Source organism: Stegastes partitus, unplaced genomic scaffold (assembly GCF_000690725.1).
Source record: "Stegastes partitus isolate 25-593 unplaced genomic scaffold, Stegastes_partitus-1.0.2 Scaffold1157, whole genome shotgun sequence".
Lineage (NCBI taxonomy): Eukaryota > Metazoa > Chordata > Actinopteri > Pomacentridae > Stegastes > Stegastes partitus.
In genome coordinates, this window is record NW_007578888.1 from 84,909 (window position 1) to 100,942 (window position 16,034).

Below are 16,034 nucleotides of genomic sequence, written 5' to 3' on the forward strand. Positions count from 1 at the left end.
AGGTAGAAAACTGGAGCATGGAAAAAAGTCTGTACTCTGTATACTCTCTAATGTCTGCAACACCATTTATATTGTTACAGTGACGGTAGTTATTTACTTAACATTCCTTGGTGTGCTTTACTGAAGGAACTGCAAAGTGCAAGGCTGTTTTAAAGCAATGTTGTATTCTCGCTTTGCCTTTTTCTATCATAGTGATGAACAACTTGTGTTTTCCAGGCCAAAAACACATTTCTGCGTTGTTATTTTAACCTTTTGACCACTTCTCAATCGATGCTGTGAAATAACATGACAAAACATTGACAACTGCATTCATGTTACTCACTCCTAGTGGTAATATATAGTGTAAAGATGGACAAAAATAAGGATGGTCCAAATCTAGATTTCAATTTAAACCGCTACAGATACCATATTCAAGTGTTGCATAGAATAAAAATAGACTCGGCCATTGACCCTAGTATTTGACTTGACCTTTTTTTTTTTTTGCCACAGAATACATTTACAAGAACAAGGTGGGTGCTGGGATAGGTCACATGGAAAATGAAAGGATACGAAAACAGAAATGTCATTTAACATATTCTATCACCCTTTGTTCTGCTCCATTTGCGTTGTCATTTGTACATTGACAGTACGTCCTCACCTGATGATGCGCTGGGCAGCATACTGGTGGAGACATCGAAACTGGGCTGACATGTTGGCAAGTGCGGCAAGACAGTTGGTGTGTAGGTACTTATCCTAGATAGGACGCACAGCATAGACACAACAATGATCTTACTATTAAACTGCAATTTAGTGTTACTTCACTCTTCACAGTCCCATCATGACAAATGCAGTGTGTGGATATTACTGTGTTGTTGTTCTAACAATACGTCTTGTAAGTCCACTGTGTGCATGATGGCGTGTTTATTTTACCCTTGTCCGGGTCATGTTGAACTGGATGGTGCGGATGACCACCAGGATGAGCAAACTGCCGAGCGAGATCTCCGTCAATGACCTCTCTGTATACCATGAGATGTTCTTCAATATCTGTGTAAGAGAGAGAGGGGGAAAAAAGGCGACATACCTGTTAAAAACATCAGGAATGCTCCAATTTATTCCAACGACTGCAAATAATACACTAGCAATAGCTGAGAGGTGAAGCGTGTAATAAAATGTGTGTCTACCTACCACCTCGTGGATGGAGCGATTGAAGGCATCATCCTCTGTAAGGATGAGGAGAATAATGAGGGCCATGTAGACATGATGAGAATTTCTTTCCTCTACGTGGTAAAGGATCTCGAGGATGGGCAACACCTGAAAGGCACGGTGGGAGAGCAGGGGAAAAAAAAGGGCTTGTTACAAAGCTTCTGATTTTATGTGGATCTGTCCAGAGATGAAATTTTACCATGACCACACTAGATATGTCCACACATTTCAACACAACTGGGAAATCGCCTATTGTTCCCATTTAGGGAGTGAAACTAGCAGTTGGCATGTACTGATGCGAAACACCGGCAGTTTCTCGTTCCTTGCTTTAACTTTTTAATTATCACTAACTAACCATGTTCTTTCTAAATGCTTGGCCTGAGATGTGGCACACCTAGACAACATGATAGGACAGACTGCAGTTGTGTAACAGATGCCACTAAAGAGATTTTGCTCGACAAAACCCATTTCAAAAAGGCATAATTTATTCTATTTATGGAAGGCAGAAAGTAGAACAGATGCTGCAAGTGATTGGCTAAAGACAACGGCAGCTAAAAGATCAAATTCTCAGACTCATTGTCAGGGTGATAGCAGCTCGTAGTTGGCATGGTGAGCAATGAATATACACAGTAGCAGCGTTAGCTCATTATGCTGACATGCAGTGATGCTTTATTGTTCAGCAGAGAAAGCGGCTAGACTCATTAGTTGTCCCCCCTGCTTAATAATCTCAGTCTAGATCTGTTAATGATGATATTTTATTGAAGCTATAAATAGGGAGTTACACAGAAAGGTCATGGAGAGAATTTAATAGCATGACAGTTTGAAAACGTGACTAAGTAAAGACTGTTTCCTGCACGTTTGGGAATCGTCACTACTTTACCGTAATTTTCTTTTACAGTTACTTGAGTAATTGTTCTTACTTTCATATTCCAACCAATGAGACCACGTTACATGAAAGAGCCTCATTTGTGAATGTCTACCATTTTCATATGCAATTCCATCTGACATGCTGAGCTAAAGATTGATTTTCATTCACTAAATGCCTTAGAACATTCATTCTGCTGTAAGGAATAACTGGCACTGTCCCACATGGACAGAAAAGCCCCAGCTGCTACTGCATACATCTTGCCTGTTTACTGAGCCATGGCATTGGTCCTAGATGAAACAATTTCATGGCCATACCAAAGTGTGCATGGAAGGACTGCATAATGTGTTTTATTAAGCATTATCCAAACACACTTTGATTGATTTTTAACACTACTTTCCGCTTCCACCTTGCTGAAAATGTCAAGTTCAGGCAGGAAAAAATGAAAGCAGAGTCTCGCCGTTCCCATCCTACCCACCAGATTGTCCATGTCAGTTCTTGACAGCATGTATGTCCTCATGTTGGCATTCTGGTGAAGCAGGGTGTACAGTAGTAGTGTGGCTTGGTCAGAGCGTTGCTGCTCACACAGAGCTGTGTACAGACTGTTGAAATTGATCTGGAAAGTGTGAGGTTGCTCCACAGGCAGTGATGATGTGTCTACATGGTCAAGGGTAAATAGTAGCAGGGTTACTATCACATTTCATCGTGCCCTCTCATACATGTCATACACATAAACAAATGTCTCAAATACGAATAGCAGAGAAAATGAACAGGATGTCGACTGTACCTTGTGTGTTTCTGAAACAAGTAATAGCCTGGCGGTAGGGGTTGGGCCAGTCAGGTCCATCTGTCAGATTGGCTAGTACCAGCAGTAACAGAAGGCTCTGATTGGACAAAGGTAAGGGGTTGTGTTCCTGGTCTATTCCAGCTTTGCTGCCAGCTCCACCCAATGTGAAGACACTCCACAGACCACCTGCAGAGAGACAGACACAAGTTGGACACAGATAAAAATACATACAACACATGAAAAAATAAATAGAAATAAATAAATATTCCTCAAATCTGCAATACCAAACAAGCTGTGAACACAATATTGACCATCAGTGGCGCTAGAAAGTATTTGGGCAGTTAAACTACCAATCACAAGATTAATGAGGTCATTTCAATAACATTAAATAAACTGGTATTTAATGCATTAAATAAAACACCTTCAAAAAAAAAAGACTTCAAATACAAATGTCTACAATACAGCATGTGAACTAGTTCAAATCATCAAACCTAGAAGAAGCTGCTTGTGATTAAAAAGGCAAACAGCATCTGGGTTGCTCTGAGTGAAGGGTAACCGACTTTATACATCCCATATAAATTATCTTGGAACTAGTTAATTAAAGGCAACGACAATAACGGCAAAGACAAGTGAAGTCAGCTCAGAAAAATGGAGACCACTGTATTTGAAAGATCAGCAAAAACCTAAATTATCCATCCACCACAGTTGGGCAGATTTTTAAATAGCCACACAGGCAAACCCAGGAATACCGCAGCAGACTGGACCGCATAAAATAACCATAAAATTAAGAAAAACAGGCTTGAAGCGGCAGCAAGGATGGCTTCAGAGAAAATTATCAAACACCTCAGTTCACTGACCATTTGAAGTAGGATCAACGAGTACGAGCACGGAGGGGAAGAGATACGGCAGAAACTGTTCATAAGCTCACAGAAAACATCAACCAGGATTAAATTTACAAGAGAACATGCATAGAGAGACAGCAGCTTTTAGACATTTTCAGATGAGTCAAAATTCAACCTACAAGGATCTGATGGTAGAATTGTATGTGTGAAGAATGCCAGGAGAAGAATTTCAACCAGACTGCACTGGAGTACAGTAAAGCATGGAGGTGGGAAAAGTCTGGGGGCTGCCAGCCGCCTGCTGAAATATTGTGCTCAGAAGAAAATCAAAGTCTTAGAATTGCCCTCTCAGAGCCCTGACCTAAATCCCATAGACCGCCTATGGTATGCCCAAGAAGAAACGCTAGCTTGTCAATGCTCTATGTGGGTGAACCGAAGTCTTTGCTGTCTGAAACATGGTGGAAACTTTCACCACAGCTATTACAGAAACTGGTAGACTACATGCTGCCAAGCAGTTCTGCACACAAAAGGACGGCAAGCTAAACACTGAAACACTGCAACTAAGATCGTTACTGAAAGTGCTATTGGGTATCCGAATATTTCTGAAAACGATGATTTGAGAGCAGTAAGCGTGAAACAAAACAGTAAAGTTGCGAGCAACACAGTAAAACAGTGAGCTGAAACCGACTATAAAGCTCCATGAAGATGAGTGTCGGGTGACTCCTTTCCCATTGTCATTTAAGTAGGTTTAAGTCTAGGCTACACTTCAGTACAGTGAGAAGTTTCAAGACTGGATTGAAAACTGCAGCTCTGTGTGTCAACAGATGGGTAATTAAGGAGGATGTCATTAAGAAAAGCAGTTAGTTTGTCTATCTCAACCTTTTTATAGAAAGCACTGAAGTAGTCTCACAACTGACAGCTCTTAAGCTGTATAACTGATTTACACTTCACTGGGAAACGAGTTGCAAAAGAGTATGTGCAGTCAGACTGATGTAATCAAGGCCAAAGTGGGCACAATGGAGTTACGCACAATGGTTTGCAGCACCTGAAATTTGAAACAACATAGACGGCGCCACAGAACAAAGAGAAACTGGAACTACTGGCCAACCGGAGTGGGGTTAGTTTTTTTTGCTGGGGGATGAGAGAGGGAGAGATGAGAGAATTTCTTACAGAGCCACTGAAGTGCTGGCGCTTTCAGGCATCACGAGAAGCACGAGAAACATGAACACCAAGGTACACAGATGACAGTCGCTGGCTCCTGCACGTCTAGCCAGACAAAGTGCACAAACCGACGACTAGTGAGAGACAGTGTGCTGTAGGGCTACACTTGATCAAGCTACTGGCTTCGTCGAGAAGACAAGTAGATATGTTGCCATCCAGAGGTGAAGGCTGGAAGAGCAGAACGAGTCTCTGGCTGAATTTACATATTCTCTCCTTGATGTAAGAATAATGTTGAAAAGCCATCGTGATGCCTGTTATGAAGCCTGTTTTTTTGGTTTCTGACCCTGAAAGGACCAAGCGAAGCGAGCAGACATTACAAAACATTAACTTGGTGAGAAAATGACAGGTGACACCCTGGTGTTTTCTCCACGACAAAGGAGCGACTTAAGACTGATCATTATGATGTGAAAGTCTGAAACAATTATGCATGATGAAATAAAGGCACTTTTTCTTTCTGCTCCCTTAATGTTTATATGTTGGTTTGCCTCTAAATTCACTAATGGCCAGCAAAGAGCTACTTCAACATTTGTTTGTATGAATGTGTATGCAATTCCAGAGAGGAGGGGAAAGAATTTGTTTATATCTGGGCGAAAGGATATCAACAAAGAGCTTTCACAACAAAAAAGAAAACCCCAAGAGAGAAATGACATAATCTGACTGGTCAGTCTGTCTCCGTCTCCCTCTCCACACACACACACAACAATCTTCTTTCTTTCTGCAGACCAGAAAGAGAAGTGAGTGTGAGAGAAAACAAGATCTGGTGAGAGAGGGCCAAGTTGTGACGGAGCCCCGTTCATCTCATCACTGGCACCACAGTGACTGGCCCGGCGGTGTCAGGGAGCCCGGTCTGGCAGCCACATTTCCTGCACTCTCACACACACACATTCACAGAGCTCTATTTTACCTTAGTGGGTGCTGTTTGTTATCCATCTGGCTCGGTTCCCTCTGCCTGTCTGCCTGCCCACCACATAAACCCAATAATGCTACACTGCTTAGGCTGCTCCGGCCCTGGCCAGCCGCCCAGTGGAAAAAGAGGAGGAGGACGCGACGAGGAGGAAGGGGAAGGGGAAAGTGAGGAAAAGAGAAGGTCACACACTGACACAGAGGCTGGCACGCTGAAATCAGAATGTGGGCTTCAGGACTTAGAGGCTTTGAAGGCATCCTACTATGAGACACACAAGACATCTGCAACTGAAAAGTCTTAGTTTTCCTGTAGAAGTCTTCCTAAATATAACATGTGCACACAGGAGATGTATATGACAATCTACTAAGTGTGCTCTAAAACAGACCAAATTAAAGCAAGTTTCTGCAACAGAACACGAGCTGTTAACTAAGCCTTGGCTTTAGGACAGAAAGCCATGATGTCCAAATTGTAGTATTACATAATGACTATCACCATCCCAGACATTACTGCGGGCACAAATTCAATTCCTGTATTCAAATCAAAACATTAAGCAGACCGAAAACCTTCTCTTCTAAATCCACATCTGCTGAATGACATCTGCTCTGACCTCTTATCAAATCTCACATCATCAAACACACGTAAGGGTTGATCAGTTGTTCGAAATCTTATTGAAATCGTACCAAATCAAAGCAGCTGCAATTTCTCTATAAAAGAAAAATATCATTATAAAGGAAGCATTGCAGTGTTACGGAGATACCCTGACTCACAAGCCATATTCTCCAGATGTAAGCGAACATTACATCATCATGGTTATGTTTGTTTTAGTGGAAAAGACATTTTAAAATGACCATTCTCACTAAAATGACTGTCGAAACATCCATCCATCCATCCATCCATCCATCACTTAATCCTCACTAGGGTCGCAGAGGGGGCTGGAGTCTATCCCAGCTGACTTAGGGTGAAGGCAGGAGACACCCTGGACAGGTCACCAGTCTATCACAGGACTACACTTAGAGACAGACAACCAAGCACACTCACATTCACACCTACAGACAATTTAGAATCACCAATTAACCTCAACATGGTTTTGGACTGTGTGGGAGAAAGTCAGAGAACCCAGAGAGAACCCACGCTGCACGGGTGTCCCCACCAGGACGCAGACCAGCAACCTTGTTGCTGCGAGGCAACGGTGCTAACCACCGCACCACCTTGCAGCCCACTATCGAAATATAATTTTTTAAAACATATTGTTTAGCCCTCACACTTTTCCCAGTGATGCATTTAATGGTGCTTTTGTTAGCAGACAGCACTTATTTTGGGTCCTAACTAAGTGGACACGTATCCACTTAATATATAAGCAGCACTTGTTTTCGGATTCCAATGATAGAACCGTGCTGCTAACATGGCTGGAGTTGGAAATGATTTCACACAGTTACAGCTAAGAACACTGCAGACAGAGACAGGGACGGCTGGTGAACAGAGACAGACACAATGTGCTACTTACTTATTCACTTGCATAACAGTGAATGAAATACGACATCAGGGCTTTAGGCCAGTGCTTCGGCCAAGCACGCAGATACATGCACATGGACAAGTTTGCCAAAATTGTGATGATTATCCAAAAAATGCAAGTAGAGAAACACGCTGTCCAGACAAATAAATAAACACACTGTTCTGATAAACTCACACACACACACACAAAAAATGCTCCAAGCACTTTTATCCAAACCCAATCCAGAATCCTTCTAACATAAACATACACAACATATGAGAACATTCCACAGACTTTTTATAAAACTGCTATTCTAATCGTAATAAAAAGTTATCGCTAAAACAAATCCTCCACCACTAACACCCAAATGACAGCAGTCCCCAGTATGAGCCGTAAACATAACATTTTATGGCAAGTGTGCTATTAATGTGTACTAATAATGTCTTAACACACGCAAGTAGACACAACACTCTGTTTGTGTTTGTGGGGCTGTAACTAACTGATTATTAATAGTGTAGATTGCAGTTAAGCAGAGTTCCTGCAGAACTCCTCCAGAGCTGCATCACTATGCCAGAGATGTGGAACATGAGCACTGCGCAGGAATGATCTTTATGTGTGTCCGTTGACGCACATAAAACCTTCACATGAACAGCTCAATTATTACTGTATGTGTGAGTGACAGATCGAGTTCAACGTTTTAGCGATACTAGTGGCACTGCTCCAAGGATGGTAGTGCTGGTCAGTTGTCACAGCACTTTGATTCAGACTGAAATGCCCATTAGATGCTTAGGCTTTTATTGAAATTTCACAGCAATTATTAATTGGTTGCCTTGAAATTTTTGTCCTTGCATGTCCACTGAAGATGTAATACTTTTGGTGATCTTTTCACGTAGCATGAATAAAAAGTTTTATATTTGAATTTGCACAATCCCTTAGTTGACTAAATACCTGCTAAACTAACGACATTATCATCAAGCTCAGCAGAGGAGAGGAGAGGAGAGGAGAGGAGAGGAGAGGAGAGGAGAGAGTCTGGGTGATAATCCCCCCTGCAGATGCTTCCAGGAGGAGACATCCTACCCTTTGGGAAAAAAACAGCTCATCTACAATACAGATGTGTACACATGAGTTATTCTATATGTCACACCATCAGAAAGAGTAATTTCTCAATACATTTTAAAAATGTATGCAATGTTCTCTCTTGTCCTGAGCTCTGTGTGTAGATTTATTAAAGTCTGCGCTTGCAAGTTGCAAAAAATGTACATTGTATATACATGTTTTGCCTATTTGAAATTCAGGAGCAATTGTGAATGTATACAATGCATATTTCTACAGTCCCAGACATACAATTATTTCCATTTATCTCATTCAAATATTAAAATAAACTACTATACTTCAGAAATGAGCTAATGTTGTTGAATCTCTCACTGTGGTCTTTAACTCTGGATGCATTTTTGTTACAGTTACATTATCACTGCTTGGACAAAGATTGTTTTTTTAAGTGCATCACCCCTCAGCAATAAGGAAACTCTGACAAAAGTCAATAAAGACTTTACATGCAAAGACACAGCTTACACAATTCAAGCATGTTTCAAGGGTTTATTTTGATGCTGCACAGACATGAACTTGGCGGTGCTTCAGTGACCTCGTATTGCCTTTTTATAAAGTTGGAAGACTCACAACAGATAGAAAATGAGAAATTAATAATCAAAATGGAAGCAGAAAGTGAAATCCTGACTTTAGTATCTCCAAAAACTCTGGATGCTGCACTTTCCATAGTGATTCTGTGTGTGCGATACATCATTAGTTTGCAACACTGACTTTTCGAAAGATGTCTGTTCAACATCGTTTGGTGATCATAAGACGTTTCTTCAACGATAAGGTTGTTTTATGTGGTTTTGAGTGAACTGTGTCAACATTTATCAGGTAGATTGCCATGTCATTTGGTACAAACCTTCATGAACCTTTGTCATCCCTTGACTTTTCCTCTAGCACCGCCATTAGGTTAAAATTTAAGTTTGTCCAATAATTTGGTTTATGACCAAACGAACTGCATTCCCACCAGCCTCAGCTGTAATTTGTGCTACTTAGTGAAGTTTAACATGCGAACATGATGGACTAAACCCGTTCAACCTGAATGCTAGCATGCAGCTCAAAGCACCATTATGTCTAAGTACAGGCTCACATGGCTCAAGACTCTTAGTCTTCTTTAATCTCTACGGCCAAGCTTGATGACATCATCAAGCGTTATTTTCTGCAATTTGAAAAAGCTCCTCTATGGCAACTGAACACATTATGCAACTGCATTTACAGGCTGAGCAACACAAACCGCAAGCAATAAAAACGACTTTGAGCTGAACATTTGATAATGCTACAAAGTTCAAGGAATTCATCTGATATTTGACGTTACCAGAGAACAACACCCATTTGTTGTGTTTTCTGTGAACCCCAAACGCCTGAACGCATTGGAGACAGAGAGACAGAGAAAGAAAACAAGTGTTGTTTCTGAGCTCTGAGTATAAGAGAGCTTGTGTCTTTGTTGGTCTGCGCGTGTGTGTATAAGGGAGGCGGCTGCAGACAGACAGGCTCTAGGGGATTACAGAACAGGACAGGGCACCATAACTCATCGAGCCGATCACTGGCCACAGACAGACAGGCTGGGTTGAATGGTGATGGCTCACTGATAGGAATCTGCCACCAACAACCGACAAAGAGCATTTATCTGTGGGGGGAAACCCAGCCCTATTCTCACACTCAAACAAACATGCATTCAATACACACACACACACACACACAGCACATTACCAATCTAATACACACAACGTGCTCTGTTCATTTTCGATTCATCATTTTCATCCGTATTGCCATGGCTGTTAGCATGGCTCACAAAGCAATTTCTCACATTAATCACGTTTATTTCTAGACTCATTTTTATGCATACACCAGTTTGATTTAGACGTGAGATTTGTGGCGACATCACTTGAGCAAAGTGCATAACGTGTGAACAACACAAGTGGTCATGATGAGCAAGAAGCAAGCAGCCTGTTTACAAGAAGTTAAGAAAAAGAACGTGTATTTACACGACACAATGTGACGTTGAATTTTTTCCAGCTTTTCACATTTTTCCCTTGGGAAATACTTGATTTATTTCATGTCTGCAGGGGACTGAAAAATCACATAAATGAAACAATCTGATAAAGAAACAGATCAGTCTTTGGATGAACTGCTCACCAGTCATGTCCAAACTAAGGCTATAAAATTGGAAACGGCGTCTTGAGGAGACACTGCTTTGTTTTAGAGAGTCACATGTTTGGAAGGAAAACACGAATGTGACTGCATCTGAAATGTTCATTACAGTCTTCCAATGCTAAAAGAAACTGATGAAAGTTGATCCAGGATGCAACTTTGCAAAATTTAACAGAAATGCACAGGTAGTTCTGGGAACCATTTAAAACTGTCATTTTAACTTTTGAATGCAAACTCCGTGATAGAAAGATTGTTGTTGAGTTAGTTTAATCTGAATTGATATAAATAATTGCCCAGAATTATGTTAGTAATTCCTTTAGTATTCCTTTTGTTTTTGTGTGTGAGTGTGTGTTCTCGTACTTGCCACCCCTGACGCCAGGCCATAAAGCAAGCCGCCTTCAGCTTTTGGCTCAAAAATATGGGTTGCAGGAGGACACTTCTCCTGCCTGATGAAGTTGTAGAGCAGCGTCTTCACCAGTCGACTGGTTAAACACAAACTGGGGAAAAGAAAGGCAAATGGGTTTAAAAAGCAAGCTAGAAACTTGTACATAGTTATAAGAAGTTAGAAAGACTGATCAGAATTATATATACAAGCAGCTGCAGTGGACTCAGGCCCATTGTTTGCTTTCACATTCAGTTTAGCCTGTATCTTAACAGCAAAACATACACCTGGCCTACAACTGTGCTGAATGCACATGTATGCACATTCCTAGAAAACAGCCCTATAACTATGCTCTTAGCTTTATCTAAACTCTTTAAAATAAGGTCAGTAAATGCTACAGCTGCATCGTCTGTACGATTTCACTTCTGTGCAAAGTGATGACCCAAACGTTTTCTTCAAACTAAAGGTTAAGGCTACTATCACGGTGTTCCGCAGAATACCTTTTTTTTGTTAGAGGTATATTATGCGAAGCCTTCCACATTTCAACAATTATGCAGTCGTCTATAGAACATGGGAAAATAGGCTGTGACACGCACAAGTTCAGCTGCAAAAGTTTTCAAAATAATAGCACTGAGGTTACCTGGAACAGTGGAATTGTTCTGATTGTGATTTTTTTTAAGGGTTCCTCACTTGCTCAACAGACGCGCAAATCTAATTACTATATGAATACAATCTGAATTACTCCCTTGGCCTTGACAGTAAAGGTCACATATGGTGAAAATGTATTTTTATTGTGATATGTGGTTGTTATAAAACAGTCATAGCAAAATGAACAATCTTAGCAGTTCAAAACTGAAAAATCACACAATTGGGACATGTGAGACTTTGATCAATTTGCTGAAAAGCGGCAACATGGAGACTATAATGCTTTCCTAGTAGCTGATAATCGCATCCTCCGCTTCCAAGAATAACAAAAAGCAAAGCCCAGACATGTAAATACAGGTGTGTGTCGACAGTCGGATCCTACTCTCAGTCCACATGTGTCTATATCAGGTGTCAGTTTGAGTTTCTGCTCTTTCTGCATCACATAAGCTGTAATTTGCAGCGCACAGTGTCTACAATCAGAGTTTTTGCTATACTTTCTTGATAGACTAAATGATTTTAGATAGCATATTAAGCTGTTTTGCAAACAATAATTTTTTTTTTACCTCAGTGGAAATTAACTCAAAGTGCTCCCGTTTGCTCTGACGCTATGAGAGTCCTAAAAGAATATTAGCTCCTTCCTCTGTCCACCCATCTAAGTCATTACTACACAAAACATATTGAGTGTTTCAGCATGTATCCAAACTACTACTATTCAAGTGAAATAAGGTTCAAACCATTTCACACTACATGTCAGCATCATACAGTGGTTTTATTTTACTTTAATTAGAAATGTGTAAGTTGCATGACCAACACATTTTACTTTTTAAAGTTTGGAATTACTATTACATGCTCGCAATCTCAGACTATAAAATAACGGTGGAGATCAAGACTGCAGTTGGCTACAGTTGTTCCTTTTTGTCCTTTTATTATCAAGGACATGGCACGTGAAGACAAAGTTTCGAACATGAGATTGTCTGAAAGCACAAAGACAGACCAACTGTATCAGAGTGGATCAGACGGTGTCACGTTTGATTGGAGGAGAGCCCAAATTATCTGGGATTGCATTCAAAAAGAAAAAGTCACTGACGTATTGTGGGCGACCCAGTTCCTAAGGCAGGCGACAGTAACATTGTTTTACTTTTATCTTCATTCAAACTTGATTGTATGGTTCAGCTTAGAGTTTCAAGAAAGGTTTTTTTTTCCTCACCAGCGTCCCTTCATGATGTGCTGGTAGATTATTCCATCACGGAGGATGTCTTTGTGGAAGAGCTGATAGGAGAAGAACACCAGCAGCGTGGTCACTGCTTCAAACAGGATGCTATAGGTGATGTCACTAGAAGAACAGATAACACCGAGAGTTAATGTGCATGAATGATAATCTCTCATAACACAGCTTCATAGGCTCACGTGTCTGCACCAGATAATTTCTACATATGTGTGTTCAGCAAGCCTCTAAAACTAGCAGGATCATACGCTGTATCTCATTTGCAGTGTTGTGTATATCAATTTATGAAGGGACACCAAGGCATTGTAACTCCCTGGAGGAAGGTGGCATAAGACATAAGAGTGACTTTCCAACGCTACGTGTTTGTTAAGCCTAATGATTCCCTCCAGACGAGTTCTGAGCATTAAAAAAAAAACATTTTGCAGGGAATAGCAATTTGTGTCTTATGTAATGAAAAATCCAGATTCTATAAATATGCTAATATTTTTCATTTCAAGACACATCTCTCACTTCGTTGAAAAATCCATTCTCAGTGCACTGGAGGTGTACATAACTAGCAGAGACGCTAAGAAATGAATCTCATATATATGCACATGTCTTTACCTCAAACGTGACCTACATTGATCAATTCGTTGTCAACTCTTAATTAACCGTCAACCATTTTTTTTATAGTCGATCGATCAGTTAGAGTGATTATTCAAGAAAAAAAAAATCCTCTAAATCCAGCCTCTTCACTGCGACAGTAAACTGAGTATCTTTGTTTTGTGGACAAAACAAGACATTTTTTGGGAATCGCTAATCAACATGCTTCACATTTTATGGACCAAATACCCAATCGATTCATTAAGAAAATGATTGACAGATGAATCGACGATGAAAATAATTATTAGCTGCAGCCCTGGTAAGCACAGAAAAAAAACCTTTCCCTTTCAGCAGAAGAATGTGAAAACAGCCTTTAAGCATTAAACTCTAATCAAACAGTGAAGGTTAAACATCCGACACTTCCTGACACATGAATACTGTACGTACTGTTGTGGCTTTTACCCAAGTGTTATCCTCTCACTTTCATGCACTTAATTCTGTCACACTGAAATAAAAAGGTGTGTGTGTGAGTGTGTGTGTGTGCATCCTGTGTTATATTTCAATCAGGAGTAGCATAAGAGTAGAAAAATGTGTCCGCACACTGGATTACAGCTTTCGAAAAATGTACTCGACTGGAAAAGAGGCAGTGTTTTGTCCTTGCTGGGTCTTCATCAGGCAAATGTGAGAAAGAGCAAAACATATGCAGTTTAGTCACCAATTTAGTTATATCATGCTGAGGCCATTGTACAACAGAAACGTGTGTAAAAATGCTCATCTCAGTTTAACCAAATCCCAATGGGACGCTCTGCAGTTGTTTGTTTTATCTGATCGACAGTCCAAATTCTTTCAACATTCAGTTTTCCTTTTTTTTGATGTATCGCTTATAGAATTACTGCATGAATAATTAACAGATTATCAGAAATTTGCTTTTCTTGTCAGGTGGCAAATCAATTACTCGACAAATCGTTTCAGCTCCACAACTAAGTGGAAAATCTGTCTCTCTTGTGAAACAAAACCACAAAAGGTGCACGTGTCTGCTCGGGATTTGGGAAAGCTAAACCAAAAGAATGGTAAGATTCCCATCCAAATCGGGAGCACGTACAGAGGAAATGGGCTGACAGCCACAAAGTGGTGAAGGGAAGAAAAACAGGGAGAGTCTTTAAGCTTGGAACAATGAATAATGTTGGAATGTTGAACGCATTTACACAAGAGCCAGGGTTTGATGTCCAGAGACAACAGAAGAAAAGGAGCGAAATAGGAAAGGGGGGAGACAGAGAGAGAGAGAGAGAGAGAGAGAGAGAGCAGAGGAGTTTGGTTGGCAGGCGGTGAGAGGGGGATGTCAAGAATGACACACTATAGAGAAGAAAAAACAGAGGAGAAGTCGAAGATGCTGTGTCAAGGAAATAGCAAATGTCAGTCATGTTTCTGTGATTTTGTTTTGACACTCTGGACAAGCTTGTGTGAAGTTCAGAGGAGATTTTTCTGTACAGAGACGCACATACTGTGTGTTTGTATATCTCCCTCTGACAGACTGTCAGTCAAATAATTCACCCATTGATAAGCTAGCGCGCTGAAAAATTCAACATTCAGAGTGTGTTCGCGTGCACGTTGCCCAGTGGGAATAAAGGCTGATACCATTTTTCAAACATTATGTTCTCTGCTCTCCCACTCATTGGAAACGCTCCTAAACTTTCATTTCAAGCCTCTTCTCTTCCCCTAAACAACCAACACGTTCTGTCTTTCTTTAGTTGTTCCAGTTACATCGCTTCCAGTTCATCGTGATGCCAGCTCAGAGCTTCAGCATGCCAGTTTGGCATGTTCCATAATGGATTTCATCTTTTCTTGGTTAATGAATCAAGAAGCGAATAGACAAGCACCGCACGCACACGGAGCCACACTTTTTTCACAAAACTGCTTTTCATTAACGGATCAATGACAAACCTCCTGAGGCACATCGCAACGCAAAAAACATCCGTAACGAAGAAAAAAAACACACCAGCAAAAACAAACAACTCAAACTAAAAGACAAGCTGAGTGAGAAACTGAGCAAAAGGGATATATTTATGTGATATGATGCTGATATATGTCAAACAAGTGATCTTGGAGAAGCACCTGTCACATCAGTAGCTCAGTGTGTGGGGACAGAAGTATAAACAAGCTGATGGCATTAAATGTCTTATCACAGTGTATCAGAATCACTCTTGCATGACTGACCTTTTCAGTGAACGTGAGACACAGGAGGGTGTTTTAATTCAATCTCCCCTCACACACACACACATTTATACATACTTGTATGCAAACGAGGGAGATACTTACAGCAGGGGCACTTCAACAATCAGGTGAACAAGGTTGGACAACAGCTCCTCGAGGAGGTCTTCGCTCCCTGTTTCTACACAAGGGGTTGAGGGAGTTACTATTTCAGACATACACAGCAGCTCCCTGTTGATCACAGTCAGCCTCTCTTGGCTTTCCCATCTCCCACGGTACCAATCCTACTCCCTATCCGCCCCAACCCTCCTTATTTCAATGCTCACTATACAGAGGAATAATGAGAGAAATTGAGAGAAAGCTAATGAGGATTATAGGGTTTTTAATTCCATATATAATGCATTAAATGTTTTCTTCACAATCATAATTGCAAAAGCACAATGGAAAACCAGCGGAAAA

The 16,034-nt window shown here is 40.7% G+C and overlaps 1 protein-coding gene across 1 annotated transcript in view; it reads right to left on the reverse strand.

The window, feature by feature from the left end:
- dym (dymeclin) overlaps positions 1-16,034 on the reverse strand; it is a 59,583-nt gene that overhangs the window by 35,072 nt on the left and 8,477 nt on the right. The window contains exons 6-13 of the mRNA XM_008296843.1: positions 15,684-15,756; positions 12,768-12,893; positions 10,894-11,030; positions 2,835-3,020; positions 2,526-2,704; positions 1,165-1,290; positions 910-1,023; positions 638-732 (exon numbers count right to left, since the gene is read on the reverse strand). Of these exons, the coding sequence (XP_008295065.1) occupies positions 638-732; positions 910-1,023; positions 1,165-1,290; positions 2,526-2,704; positions 2,835-3,020; positions 10,894-11,030; positions 12,768-12,893; positions 15,684-15,756 (1,036 nt within the window). The remainder of the gene's footprint in view (positions 1-637; positions 733-909; positions 1,024-1,164; positions 1,291-2,525; positions 2,705-2,834; positions 3,021-10,893; positions 11,031-12,767; positions 12,894-15,683; positions 15,757-16,034) is intronic.